Source organism: Canis aureus, chromosome 16 (genome assembly GCF_053574225.1).
Source record: "Canis aureus isolate CA01 chromosome 16, VMU_Caureus_v.1.0, whole genome shotgun sequence".
NCBI lineage: Eukaryota > Metazoa > Chordata > Mammalia > Carnivora > Canidae > Canis > Canis aureus.
Window position 1 is genome coordinate 18969058 of NC_135626.1, and position 13017 is coordinate 18982074.

The 13017-nt window shown below is 50.8% G+C and overlaps 1 protein-coding gene across 2 annotated transcripts in view; it reads left to right on the top strand.

The window, feature by feature from the left end:
• The window catches only part of NOS2 (nitric oxide synthase 2), a 38689-nt gene that overhangs the window by 14088 nt on the left and 11584 nt on the right, over positions 1 to 13017 (top strand). For both annotated transcript variants that reach the window (XM_077852064.1, XM_077852065.1), the window contains 11 exons: positions 718 to 809; positions 1797 to 1938; positions 2034 to 2173; positions 3853 to 4027; positions 4136 to 4237; positions 7886 to 8080; positions 9261 to 9343; positions 9740 to 9884; positions 10726 to 10830; positions 11975 to 12024; positions 12403 to 12577. In XM_077852064.1, the coding sequence (XP_077708190.1) occupies positions 718 to 809; positions 1797 to 1938; positions 2034 to 2173; positions 3853 to 4027; positions 4136 to 4237; positions 7886 to 8080; positions 9261 to 9343; positions 9740 to 9884; positions 10726 to 10830; positions 11975 to 12024; positions 12403 to 12577 (1404 nt within the window). The remainder of the gene's footprint in view (positions 1 to 717; positions 810 to 1796; positions 1939 to 2033; positions 2174 to 3852; positions 4028 to 4135; positions 4238 to 7885; positions 8081 to 9260; positions 9344 to 9739; positions 9885 to 10725; positions 10831 to 11974; positions 12025 to 12402; positions 12578 to 13017) is intronic.

Genomic DNA, 13017 nt, shown 5'->3' on the forward strand with positions numbered 1-13017 from the left:
AAGCAGGCTCCCTATGGGGGGCCTGATGTGGGACTCCATCCCAGGACCCTGGGATCGCCACCTGAGCCGAAGGTAGATGCTCAACCACTGAGCCACCCAGGTGCCCCTAGAATCTGATTTCAGCACAGGATTTCTATCCGGTCTTTTCTCTTAAGTTAAACAGACATAAAACCAAATGACCTGTTGAAACCACAAGAGAGAGAGTTTACCTCGTCTGTTTGAATCCTTGGCTCCTAGGAAACATTTTCTTTATCCTAGCCTCCTAGGTGTCTTTATCTTGGGGGATCATTCACTGCTGGGCAATATGGAAATTGCTGGGGTGGGAAAATTGATAAGAAATGCCAGTGAAACCAACACTGGCTGAAGAAAGAATGTGCTAGGAGCCCCGTGGAAAAGGTGCTGACATTGTGGAGGCACTAGGCTAGGGCAGTGGGAATCATGATTCTTGTGTTCTAAAGTCAGATTTTCTTGGGATTTGGGTTTTGATGGTGTCTTTCAAGAGGATTTGCCTGGGATCCCCCAGGAGAGCAGAAGAAAGGCTAGATGAGGCAACCCTGAGGTGGGAGGTGGCGATGCAAAGAGGAGAAAGCTTGGTGTTTGGGGTGGGGTAGGGGGTTCAGGTCACTCCCCCAGTCCCTTGTAACTTAGCTTCTGATCAACCCCAAGGCCTCTGTCCTCACAATCCTTGATGGCCTGGGCTGGGTGGGCTGTGTGCAGGTCTTTGATGCCCGGAGCTGTTCCACTGCCAAGGAAATGTTTGAGCACATCTGCAGGCACCTGCGTTATGCCAGCAACAATGGCAACATCAGGTGAGTGTGCCTTTCCCAGGGCTGGGGCTGGGGCCCACCCTGACCCTGAGTCTGAGCCAAAGGATGCAGTTGGGTTTAGGGGAGGCTTCTCCAGGAGAAGCCAGGGAGAAAGAGAGAAGAGAAAGATGCAGGCCTTTTCGGCGAGAAGAAGCTGCCCTAGTACTGAGGCTAGCCTCCATGAGCCTAGCCCCCCTTACTAGCCCATGTCCTTGGTTTCCTTCTGACTTGGAACCATTTGGAGGGGGTGGGGGATCTTTAAGAAGCAACATCTTCACTGCTCGAGGTCAGCTGGCTCCCCACTTTTTAGAAGGAACAAGAGGTTGGTTTTGCTGCTCAAGCCTCCATTTTTCTTAGAACCAAGAGAGTCACTGCTCATCAGTACCCACCCCCCACCTCCCTCCTCTTACCCCTAACCAAAGAGGTCAGAGCTGATAGGACTGAAATGCCCATTTGGTCATTCATTCATTTTTTTGTTTAGCAAACATGTAGCAAGCACCTACATAAGGGGAACCCAAGTCATGACTAGGCATAGCAGTGGGGCGGGAGCAATGCAGAGGTGACTAAGACTTAGGACACTGCTCCAGCCCACTGGGAACCTAGGCCTGGCACTAGACAAGCGTCCGGCTAACTGAATTTCATGAGAGCAATGTGCAGCAAGGGCAAAGGCTGAGGCAGTTAACCCTGCCTGAGGGATGGGGAATGATCAAGGGATGGTAGGGTGGGGGGGTGTCCTTGAATTGGTCTTGAAGGAAGGGGAGGAGCCGGAAGGAGAAGAAGGAGAGTGAGGGTGTGTCAGGAAGGCGGGCAGGTTACACAGAAGCCCATGAGAACCTAGCATGTTGTGTTGTTACAGGAGTTTGGTTAAGCTAGCACGGGGGCAGAGGAATGGGGAGCAGGAAGATGGGAAGCAGAGGGGCCCTATGGGGACTGGGAGCCCCCTTCCCCCTGAACCGAGGAGTAAATGGCACTATTCTTGTCTTGGTGAAGGTCGGCCATCACCGTGTTCCCCCAACGAACTGATGGGAAGCATGACTTCCGAGTCTGGAACGCCCAGCTCATCCGCTATGCTGGCTACCAGATGCCCGATGGCACCATCCTGGGGGACCCTGCCAGTGTGGAGTTCACTCAGGTGCGAGATCCAGCCTTGGTGGCTGACAGAGTGAAGCCAGAGGGGTCAAGGGGCCTGGGTCAGGCCCAGACTCACTGTACTTATCTTTTCCTCAGCTGTGCATCGACCTGGGCTGGAAGCCCAAGTACGGCCGCTTTGATGTGGTGCCTCTGGTGCTGCAGGCTGATGGCCAAGACCCTGAGTTCTTCGAAATCCCACCTGACCTTGTGCTCGAGGTACCCATGGAACATCCCAAGTAAGCAGGCTAGGGGTGAGGTAACATGCATGCTCTAGTACTCTCTTAAGGAGCAGATGGTGTCCAGAAGGGCTGGCTTTCAAGCCTTGTTGATGCTTGTACAGGAATCCTGGGCTTGAGTCTTGGGCCTCAGACTTAAAACGATATGTTGATGATGAAGGGGAAGCAGAGGCTTAGACATATGGGGCCCTAGGAACTAGGAAAGCAGTGGCCTTGGGAGAGGAGCCCTCAAAAGGCTCTAATATTCTCACACTGAGCAGCCCAGGCCTCTTGTCTTCCTGCCAACTCTCTTAGCTGCCCCTCTCCTGACTGTGGTGAAAGTATATGGCTGAAGTGACTTCTGGAGCTCATCTGGTTCAGCCCCTGCTCTGGGGCAGCAGTCACAATCACAAAAATACTTCCATCTGTTGAGACTCACTGTGTAGCAGGCATTGAGTTGGACTTGACTTTTCATCCTCTGCATACATTGAACTCAGTCCTAACCTAAGGGCTTTTGCACTTGCTGTTCCCGCCACCTGACATACCTTTTCCTCAGAAATGTAAAGGATTCATTTCTTGACAATGAGGTATTTCCTTAATGTAACCCCCTCAGGTGGTTAAGCATCTGCCTTTGGCTCAGGTCATGATCCCAGGGGCCTGGGATCAAGCCCCGCATCAGCTCCCTGCTCAGAGGGGAGTCTGCTTCTCCCTCTCCCTTTGCCCATCCCCCCCACCACCTTGTTCATGCTTGCTCTGTCACTCTCTCAAATAAATAAATGAAATCTTTAAAAAAAAAATGTAACCCCCTCTATAGGCCTCTATTCTGAACACTCAGTCTAGAGAAGACACTCTCATCCTCTGTCTACCACCTCATCTTGTTTTGATTTTTCTATTCATCTGTCTACTTGCTTATAGTCTAGAATCTAGACTCTAGTCTGTAAGCTCCTTGAGAATAGGGATCTTGCCTTTTTTTTTTTTTTTAAGATTTTATTTATTTACTCATGAGAGACACAGAGAGAGAGGCAGAGACACAGGCAGAGGGAGAAGCAGGCTCCCTGCAAGGAGCCCTATGCAGGACCAATCTCAGATCCCGGGATCATGCGGAGCTGAAGGCGGACACTCAACAGCTGAGCCATGCGTCCCGGATCTTGCTTTTCTTATTCAGCTATACATCCTAACACCTAAAAGGGTACCTGGCACATAGTAGGCACTCAATTATAAATATTTCTGGAATAAATGAATTTATAAATAAATGATACCGTTATCTTTATAGTAAGCTCATGGGTTTGATGGTAGTATCTCTGTTTTACTGCTGGGGTTTCTGAGGTTCAGAGAGGCTAACTCACATCCCAAGGCCACACAGCAGGCAAGCAGTAAGGCAGACCAGAACCTGGGTTTTCTGACACTAGAGTCCTTAACCGCTATGTTCTATTGGGTTCTCCGCATTTAGCACAGTGTCTGTCGTGTACTTGGTGCTTAACATATGTTTGCAGGAATGAGTGAATAAATGAATGTGTAGTGAATGAATGATACCTACTGTGCCCAGTTCATCTCTCCAGGTTGGATGAATGTAGAGAACAACACTTGGAAAGGAGTTTTCTTGGTTGACTCTCTTTCTGAAGCCTTTTTTGTTGGGGGTTGGGGTGAGTATGGGCAAAAAGTACAGGCCACAATCATTGCTGGTTCCGCCTCCCTGCCAGGTATGAGTGGTTCCGGGAGCTGGAGCTGAAGTGGTACGCCCTGCCTGCAGTGGCCAACATGCTGCTTGAGGTGGGTGGCCTTGAGTTCCCAGGGTGCCCCTTCAACGGCTGGTACATGGGCACGGAGATTGGGGTCCGGGACTTCTGTGATGTTCAGCGCTACAACATCCTGGAGGTAAGGAGACCCATCCAGGAGGGCTGGCTGCAGATGTGGGCCTGTCAGGAGTGGGGGTGGGGGAATGCACCCTGAGGACCAACTCACCCCATCACTCTGCCTCTGCAGGAAGTGGGCAGAAGGATGGGCCTGGAAACACACAAGCTGGCCTCACTCTGGAAGGACCGGGCTGTCATTGAGATCAATGTCGCTGTACTCCACAGTTTCCAGGTACGTTGTGTTCTGTGGGTCTGGAGACTTGCTGGTCAGAAGGTTATCTGGTCCAACCACTCATCTCAGGCTTGGTTCTCCCCTGACAGCACTGTCCATTTTTTTTCAAGCATCACACAAGTATTGAGTACCTAGTTTGTGCCAGGTGCTGGGGATGCAAACAAATAAGCCATCCTACTCACGCTGGGTCTTCTAGCATAAATTTGGATGCTTCTAGCAACAGGTGACTCCTTACTTTCAAAACTCATCAGGTCCTTGAGCTTGAGCACTGAGTCCTGATCCCTCTCACTTTCTCAAGGACTGTACTCCTGAAAATTCCACCTCCTTTCTGTCTCATCAATGTCTTCCTCTCTGTTGGGTCATTTTTATCAGTGACCAATAGCTATAATGGTCCCCACCTCAAAGAAATAAACGAGCAGCTAATTGAATAAGTCTCCCAGCAGCTACTACCTTGTTTTCCTGCTCCCCTTTACAGGTAAACCACTGAAAGGTCTCACTACACCTCCTTATCCTCCAGCCACTCCAGTCAGTGGTCTATCCTCTACTACTCTGGAATTCTTCGTGTTTGCCAAACTCACCATGATGGGTCCCACCTTAGGACCTTTGCACTTGCTTTTTCCTCTGCCTAGAACACCCTTCCTACAAATCATCCCCTGACCCCCTCCTTCCCTTCATCCAGGTCTCTACTGTCACCTCCGTAGAGTAGCTCTTCCTGACCACACCATGGAAGATGGCACCCTTACCTCCACCTCCAATCCATCCCTCTCTCTTCTTCCTTTAACTCTGTATTTTTCTTCATAATTCTTTTTTTTTCATAATTCTTTTTTTAAAGATTTTATTTATTCATTCATGAGAGACACAGAGAGAGAACGAGGCAGAGGCAGAGGCACAGGCAGAGGGAGAAGCAGGTTCCACGCAGGGAGCCCAATGTGGGACTCGATCCTGGGTCTCTAGGATCAGGCCCTGGGCTGAAGGCAGGCGCTAAACCACTGAGCCACCTAGGCATCCCCATAATTCTTATTAGCTTCTGACAGTACATAGTACATCTACTTCTTGCCTGTTAGGGCCAGGCCTTGTCTCTTTTGTTCACTACTCTGTCTCTAGAGTGTAGTGGAATGTCTGGCCATTGTAGATACTGAAAAAAAAATATGTACTGAATGAATGAATGAGAGTGCATGTCCACATGAGCAGAGGCTGCTCTTCCATCTGCTGAGCAAATGGACCCTCTCCATTGGCCTACACACAGGTCAGCTCTTGTGTGGGGCTGAGCCTTTTGGTCTGTCCGCTGCTTTTATTCATAGAAATGTTCCCCTTCCTTTTGGGAAGGAGGCAGGGGATATGTGAAGATGTTACTTTTTTTTTTTTTTTAAAGATTTTACTTATTTATTCATGAGAGACACAGAGAGAGAGAGAGAGAGAGAGAGAGAGAGGCAGAGATACAGCCAGAGGGAGAAGCAGGCTCCATGCAGGGAGCCCGACATGGGACTCCATCCTGAGTCTCCAGGATCAGGCCCTGGGCTGAAGGCGGCCCTAAACCCCTGAGCCACCGGGGCTGCCCAAGATGTTACCTTAAAGACTGAAACCGTCTCCACAAAGCTTGCAGATGCCCTGGAGGCCAAACCGCTAGGAAGACAGTCCTTTATTCATTCAGCAAAGTATATTGAACATTTTGCATGTGCCAGGCATAAGGCTTGGCCATGTGAGTGGTGAGCAAAATAGACAAAAACCCTTCTCCTGTGGAGTGGGGCAGGGACTTGACATTGAACAAACATCCAGTAAATATTTACAATCACAGTTTCCCCGGGCTGGTCACCCTACAGGCAGGTCAAACTTGTGTTTGTTGTTCTGAAGCGGGATGGGGGGGTCTGGGGCGGAAAAGGAAGACCCCCCCCTTAGGGCTGGGGCTGGGGCTGGCCTGGGTCAGAAGGACCCTGCTGCCTATGGACTGCACATCCTGGCTCCTGGGGCTCTGTGCACCAGCCCCGTCACTGCAGGATGCAGATATGTCCCAGAAAATCTGCGGATCCTCGGCTGTCTCCTGGCCATTGCTGACCACACACCCCCCTCCACTGCTTGAGAGTCTCCAGGACTTCCTCATCATCTTCCTTCAGGATAAACTTCCTCGTCTGTAAAATGGGAATAAATAGTAGGATCTCCCTCACTAGGTTATTGTAAGAATTCAGTGAAACTGCGTGCAAAACACTTAGCTGGGCTGCCTGGCCCATAGCGAATATTCTGTAGGTATTCATTTTGCTGTTCTTCTTATTTATTATTACCATCATCAGCTTCTGAGCATCAAACTGGTCTGGTACCCAGGAGCTGCTTGCATATGTGTAAGATTTCAGAAGGCCGCCTGAGCCCTCCATTGGTGGGCTCCCCCTGTGCCTCCAGCCTGACTCAGGCAGTGTCCTCCTCCAGAAATGCCCATCCCCCACTCAACTGGTGCCCATCCCCCAAGACTTGCCTCCGCTTAGAAGCAGCCTCTCCTCCAGGCCTCTGCCTGAGCTCAGCCCCCTCTGGCTCCCAACAGCACCTGCACTCTCCTCCTTTACATCTTGTAGCAGACCACATGGAAGGCCAACTTCCTCTGCCTCCTCTCCTTAGAATATAATCTTTTTTTAAGATTTTATTTATTTATTCATGAGAGACACAGAGGGAGAGAGGCAGAGACATAGGCAGAGAGAGAAGCAGGCCCCATGCAGGGAGTCCGATGTGGAACTTGATCCCAGGACTCCAGGACCACACCTGAGTCAAAGGCAGATACTCAACCACTGAGCCACCCAGGCGTCCCTCCTTAGAATATAATCTAATGCAGAAAGGGGGCCACATTTTCACCTCTATAATGCCTGTGCTTTATGCAGTGCCTAGCAGATAGAAGAATGGCAGCTAATGCTTATTGCGCATGTTCTGTGCTCTGCTTGTGCCCTTGAGCAGCCTCATATCTTCCAAATGAGGAAACTGAGGCTTAGTGAAGTTCAGGAGCTAAGAGCTCATGCTCAAAGGGCCAGTAAGAGGCCAAGGTTTGAATCATGACACTGAACACTTGACTAGATGAGTTGCTCTGGGCAGTGAGGGGTGTGGCTGCTTCTTTTGGATCATTCCAGGAAGGCTCAGACCCCTTGGCTTCTAAATTTAGGATGTGGGACATTATGGTGACTTGTCTTCCATACTCTGTGGTTATCCCGATGCTCAGTCCTCTTCAGAGATGTCTAGTTCCTTCTTGGCTGCGAGAGCCACATTCTTGGGGATGTGACTCCTGAAAATCTCTACTAACAAGTGACAAGAAGCCTCTGTGGCTAGATTTATCAGCATCAAGAGGGAGCCATTTGTGGGGAGTTGGGGGAGACTTGTAGGTGTAGCCTGAAAAGCTGACACGGCCCCTAGAGAGCCAAGGGGTCCACCATGTGATCTGTGGGTCGAGCATGGCTGTAGTGATTTCTGGGGCTCCTTTGGAGGTCCAGAAAGTGCCTTCCACTTGGGTATTTATTTTTAGCAGCAAGGCGGTGGCCAGGGGCAATTGCTGTCACATTTTACTGATGCCAGGCTTTTCCATAGTCCCATCTTGGGAGCCCTGCAGCTGACAGACCGTGTTCCTGACTCCCCCATCCCTTACATCAAACCCTCCTTCTTTGCCTCCTTCTAATTCAGAAGCAAAATGTGACCATCATGGATCACCACTCAGCTGCAGAGTCCTTCATGAAGTACATGCAGAGCGAGTACCGCTCCCGAGGGGGCTGCCCTGCCGACTGGATTTGGCTGGTCCCCCCAATTTCTGGGAGCATCACTCCTGTGTTCCACCAGGAGATGTTAAATTATGTCCTGTCCCCTTTCTACTACTACCAGGTAAGGGAGGGCTTTCCTCTCCTCTCTGTCTTGGGAGCTCAGGGATGGAGAGAGTGTGACTGGATGTGTGCGTGGGTGTGTGTGCGTGAGCAGATGTGTGCACGTATGCATGCTAACTCATGCAAGACACACAGGGGAGGGTCAGGGACACAGAGGCCTATGCTTTGCAGGCTGCACTCCTAGAGGCTGAACAGTGTTTGTCCATTTTCACAGAGAATGGAACTTAAGGAAATAGGTTTTTTTTTCCTAATATATTTATTTGTTCATGAGAGACACCCAGAGAGAGGCAGAGACATAGAGGGAGAAGCAGGGACCCTGCAGGGAGCTTGATGCAGGACTGGATCCCAGGAATCTGGGATCACACCTTGGGCCAAAGGCAGACACTCAACCACTGAGCCACCCAGGTGCCCCAAGGAAATACCTTTTATTCTACCTTTAGTGGCCCACTGCTGTCATGGGGCTTCTGCTTCTGAGGTTGATCACTGTGACCGTCACCTATCATATCCCATAATGGTGAAGAGCTTGGCTCCTGGGTCAGACATGCCTGCAGGCGACTCTCCCACTTCCTAGCCATATGATCTTGGGTGGGTCTTTTCACCCATGTAGGCCCCGCTCTTCTTACTCTAAAAACACTGGGCATTAACTCCACTATAGGAGGTGGTATGGATCCTATGAATTGGTGTATGCCCAACCCTGAATGCCTTCTATCACTGCTACCTGTTGAAACCGGTTCATTTTTTTGTTAAAAGGGACTTTGGTTAGATTTGGGCAAGAGGTTCCTTACTTTGACACTAAGTAGGGTGACTGATTGCTGGGACAATTTGTGTCTGTTGTCATAGAGACAGACACTCCTTCTACTCTCAAAGGTACCCGGTTTGGACTCTACGTCATATGGCCTGCCTAGTGATTAGACACTAAAAATGAAAGTGAAGTGGGGCTTCTTCCTTCTGGGGAGACACTAGTGGAAAATAAGCCAACTGACTCCATCCCGGTGTGTGCAGGCTCTAAACTGGTTACTGGAGCTGTGACTCTGAGGGACACAGAGCCCCTGTCCTCCCCCATGGGGCATCCAGAGACCCCCATCTCACAAACGGCATGAAGGATCCTCTAGCTCCCTCATATCCCCAAGCCCGAGCTGAACCAGGGCCCACCTGCCTCACATTTGTCTTCTTTTCTGGAGGTGGAGGCCTGGAAAACCCACGTGTGGCAGGATGAGAAGCGGAGACCCCAGAGGAGAAAGATTCAACTTAAAGTCCTGGTTAAGTAAGTGAGAATGACCAGAGCTGACACACCTGAGCAGCAGCCCTTCCTTCCAGGCAGCCTGCCCTTCTAGGCCTTGACGGGCAGGGAACAAAGCGAAATGATGATCTTTACGGAGTTTGGCTGGCAGAGGTCCAGACGCCAAGGGGGACCACCTGTCACCATCAGCCCAACCTTGCCTGTCCTCTATTTCCCTGGGGCTGAGTAGCGTGTCGGGCAGGGGAGGGAAAGAGAAGGGCCACAGGTCAGCGTCAGTGGCTGGTAAGATATGTGCATTCCTTTCCCTTGTCCTGCCACACTTTGAACTCTGTCCCTCTCCCATTCTCCTGGGCTCCCCCTACTCCCTGTGTTCCTCTGGAGGGTGGAGTCAGCACAGTGTGTGTCTGTCTGTCCACACAGAGCTGTGCTTTTTGCCTCCATGCTGATGCGCAAGACCATGGCATCCCGAGTCAGAGTCACAATCCTCTTTGCGACAGAGACGGGAAAGTCAGAAACGCTAGCCCGGGACCTAGGGGCCTTGTTCAGCTGCGCCTTCCACCCCAAGGTAGTGAACTCAGCTGGACGTGGGCCTTTCTCTCTGCCTGTGCACAGACAAGTTGGCAAAAGTTAAAGTGGTTGCTCTGCCCCTGAATGTCCCAGAGCCTTGGATGTGCTGAAGTACATTGTAAATCTGGGATAGGGATCCCCGGGTGGCGCAGCGGTTTGGCGCCTGCCTTTGGCCCAGGGCGCGATCCTGGAGGCCCGGGATCGAATCCCACATCGGGCTCCCGGTGCTTGGAGCCTGCTTCTCCCTCTGCCTGTGTCTCTGCCTCTCTCTCTCTCTCCGTGTGACTATCATGAATAAATAAATTAAAAAAAAAAAAAGTAAATCTGGGATAGAAGGATAGATTTGGGTCCAGGGATTCCCAGATTTACATAGTAAATACATTTTCCAGGGTGTTGCATGGGAACACAGTTTGAGAAACACTTTCCTAATCCGAGTCTCTCTCTCTCTCTCTCTCTCTATATATATATATATATATATATATATATATTGTGTGGAAAATACGTCCACACACTCCGAATTCAGAGTAGCAGTGGAAGTGTTTTCATTTGGGACTTAGCAGGATTTTGAAGGCAAGCCCTCCAGGGCTTGTGGAAGTGTTGGTGTTGGGGCTTGAGTGGGGTAGGAGGATGAGGAGCGAGGTATTCATATAGGTTTATTTGACTGGGATTCACAGAACCCTCACCCCTGTACCACACTGGTGCTGGGCGTGGGCGGGGTGGGGGGAAACAGGTGATAAGGGGTCTCCTGGGTTGGGGAGGAAGCACAGGGCATCTGGAGATGGCATAGAGGGCCTCGGCCTGGGAACGCAGGGCTGATGTCCACCCCCGGGGCCTTGCAGGTTCTCTGCATGGATGAGTACAAGCTGAGCCACCTGGAGGAGGAGCAGCTACTGTTGGTGGTGACCAGCACGTTTGGGAACGGAGACTCCCCTGGCAATGGAGAGGTGGGTGGCCTGGGGCCCAGTGGTCTGGGTGCAGGGTTGTGGGGGATGCCAGGCCCCAAGGGAGCCAAGGAAAGGATCTGGGGATTTAGCATGTCCTAAGGAGGACATTTGGAAATGAGTGCTCAGATCACTCTGGGCTGCCAGCGTTTACCTGCCTTCTTTGTAATTCTCACCATATGTACGTGATGCCTTTCCAAAGGCATATTTTATATTTTCAAGTAAATTGACTCACCTTTTTAAACTCAAAAATTTATGTCTAAAGGAAACTTTATATCACTCACAAAGGGAAAGCTGACAAAATAAATCTTATGAGAGCCAAAGTTCTTGAATTTGAGCTAACTACTATTGTCTGGCCATAGTGGGCTTTGTTTTTTAAAATGAGTAATAGGCAAGTATTAGAGGTCTTTGGGCTCCAAGAGCCCCAAGCTGAGGATCTCCCTAGTTTTCATAAAGATGATAAAAATAGTAGAAACAGGAATAAATTAAAAAATTACAGAAAAGAGAATACTTTTTTTTTAAAGATTTTTAATTTATTTATTCATGAGAGAGAGAGAGAGAGAGAGAGAGGCAGAAACACAGGCAGAGGGAGGAGCAGGCTCCATGCAGGGAGCCCGACGTGGGACTCGATCCCGGGTCTCCAGGATCACGCCCTGGGCCAAAGGCAAGCGCCAAACCGCTGAGCCACCCAGGCTGCCCGAGAATACTTTCTTACCATGTGATTTGACATTCTTTCTGTTGGGTCACATTCCACATTCCATTCCTCAGAAATCAGGGTTATCTTAGGGAGTGCGGGATCAATTATCATTCTTAGCAGGTTCCAAACAGGAAGAGGGGCTCATGCCCCATCAGGAGATCCTCTAAAGATGCCCTGCCGCAAGGCAGCCCTGCCCTCTGCCAGAGCTGGATGGGGCTGGGCTGTTCTGAGTTCCCCACCAAGGGACAGGCCTGCATGAGTTGCTAAGGCTGAACTTCTCCCTCAGCCCCAAGAAACTGTCCCTACACAGAAACTGACTTCCATTTGTGGGTCTTGAACCTTCTTCTGCCAGATGTGGCCAGTTTTTAAATGGGCTACCAGAAGAAGAAGAGTAAAGCAGTGCTTTTCTTAATCTTGTCCTAAGAACTCCATGGTTCTCTCTCTTTCTAGAAACTAAAAAAATCTCTCTTCATGCTGAAAGAGCTTGCCAACAAGTTCAGGTAAGGCTTCTCCCCACTCCCACTTGTCCAAGCCTTGCCTGATGGACCTAAGGGTTCCGGGGAGGGTACTGGTTGTGTATGGGGGGGGGGGGGCGGTCTTATCCAAGATGTCCAGGCACAGAGAGATCCTGTCGTCAGAGTGTACTAAGAGTCAGGCCAGGGAAACCAAGTCCCTCTCACAGATCTGCAGACCAACTCATGGGAGTTGGCGATAAGGTTTGGGAGCTGGAGAGGACCAGAAGATGGCGTGCACTGGCCGGTGCTGTGCCCAGCTGGAGTGGAAGTGTCTGAGGCTGGCTCATGGGTGGGTGGTGCTACATAGTGCTTGCATGGGTGGGCTCACTCCTGTCTCTGTGTATGTGTGTCCTCCTCGGGCAGGTATGCCGTGTTTGGCCTCGGCTCCAGCATGTACCCTCAGTTCTGTGCCTTTGCTCATGACATCGACCAGAAGCTGTCGCATCTGGGGGCCTCTCAGCTCGCCCCAATAGGGGAAGGGGATGAGCTCAGTGGACAGGAGGAAGCCTTCCGCTGCTGGGCCGTGCAAACCTTCAAGGTCAGTTTGTAGCTGGAGCTGCCTCACCACAGGGACAAGGATGCCACAGCCCATTCATGCCCAGGACATCTGTGCATCCTGGGTGGCACGACCCCTGCCGGGTCCTGTAGGCATCAGCCTGAAGGCTCAGATCACTGCTGTTCTCCCTCAGCCCCCCAGAACCCTACTTTAGACATGTGTCCCTGGATGGGAGAAGAGCCCTGAGATGCCTCCCACCCTCAGGGAGCTTTTTCAGTTTAAGATATTCGCCCTCTAATTGTCCAGGTCACCTCTTGATGACTTTGCCCTGTTTCAGCCTCCCAACCACAGAGAGCCTGGGGACAGGGACCATGCAGTGGGGTCCTTTGGATCCATGTCAGAATCTCAGTAGACTTTTGCTTCCTATGGCCTGACACCCCTAATTTAACTGTCATTGGAGTTCCCCAGGTGGCTCAGTTAAG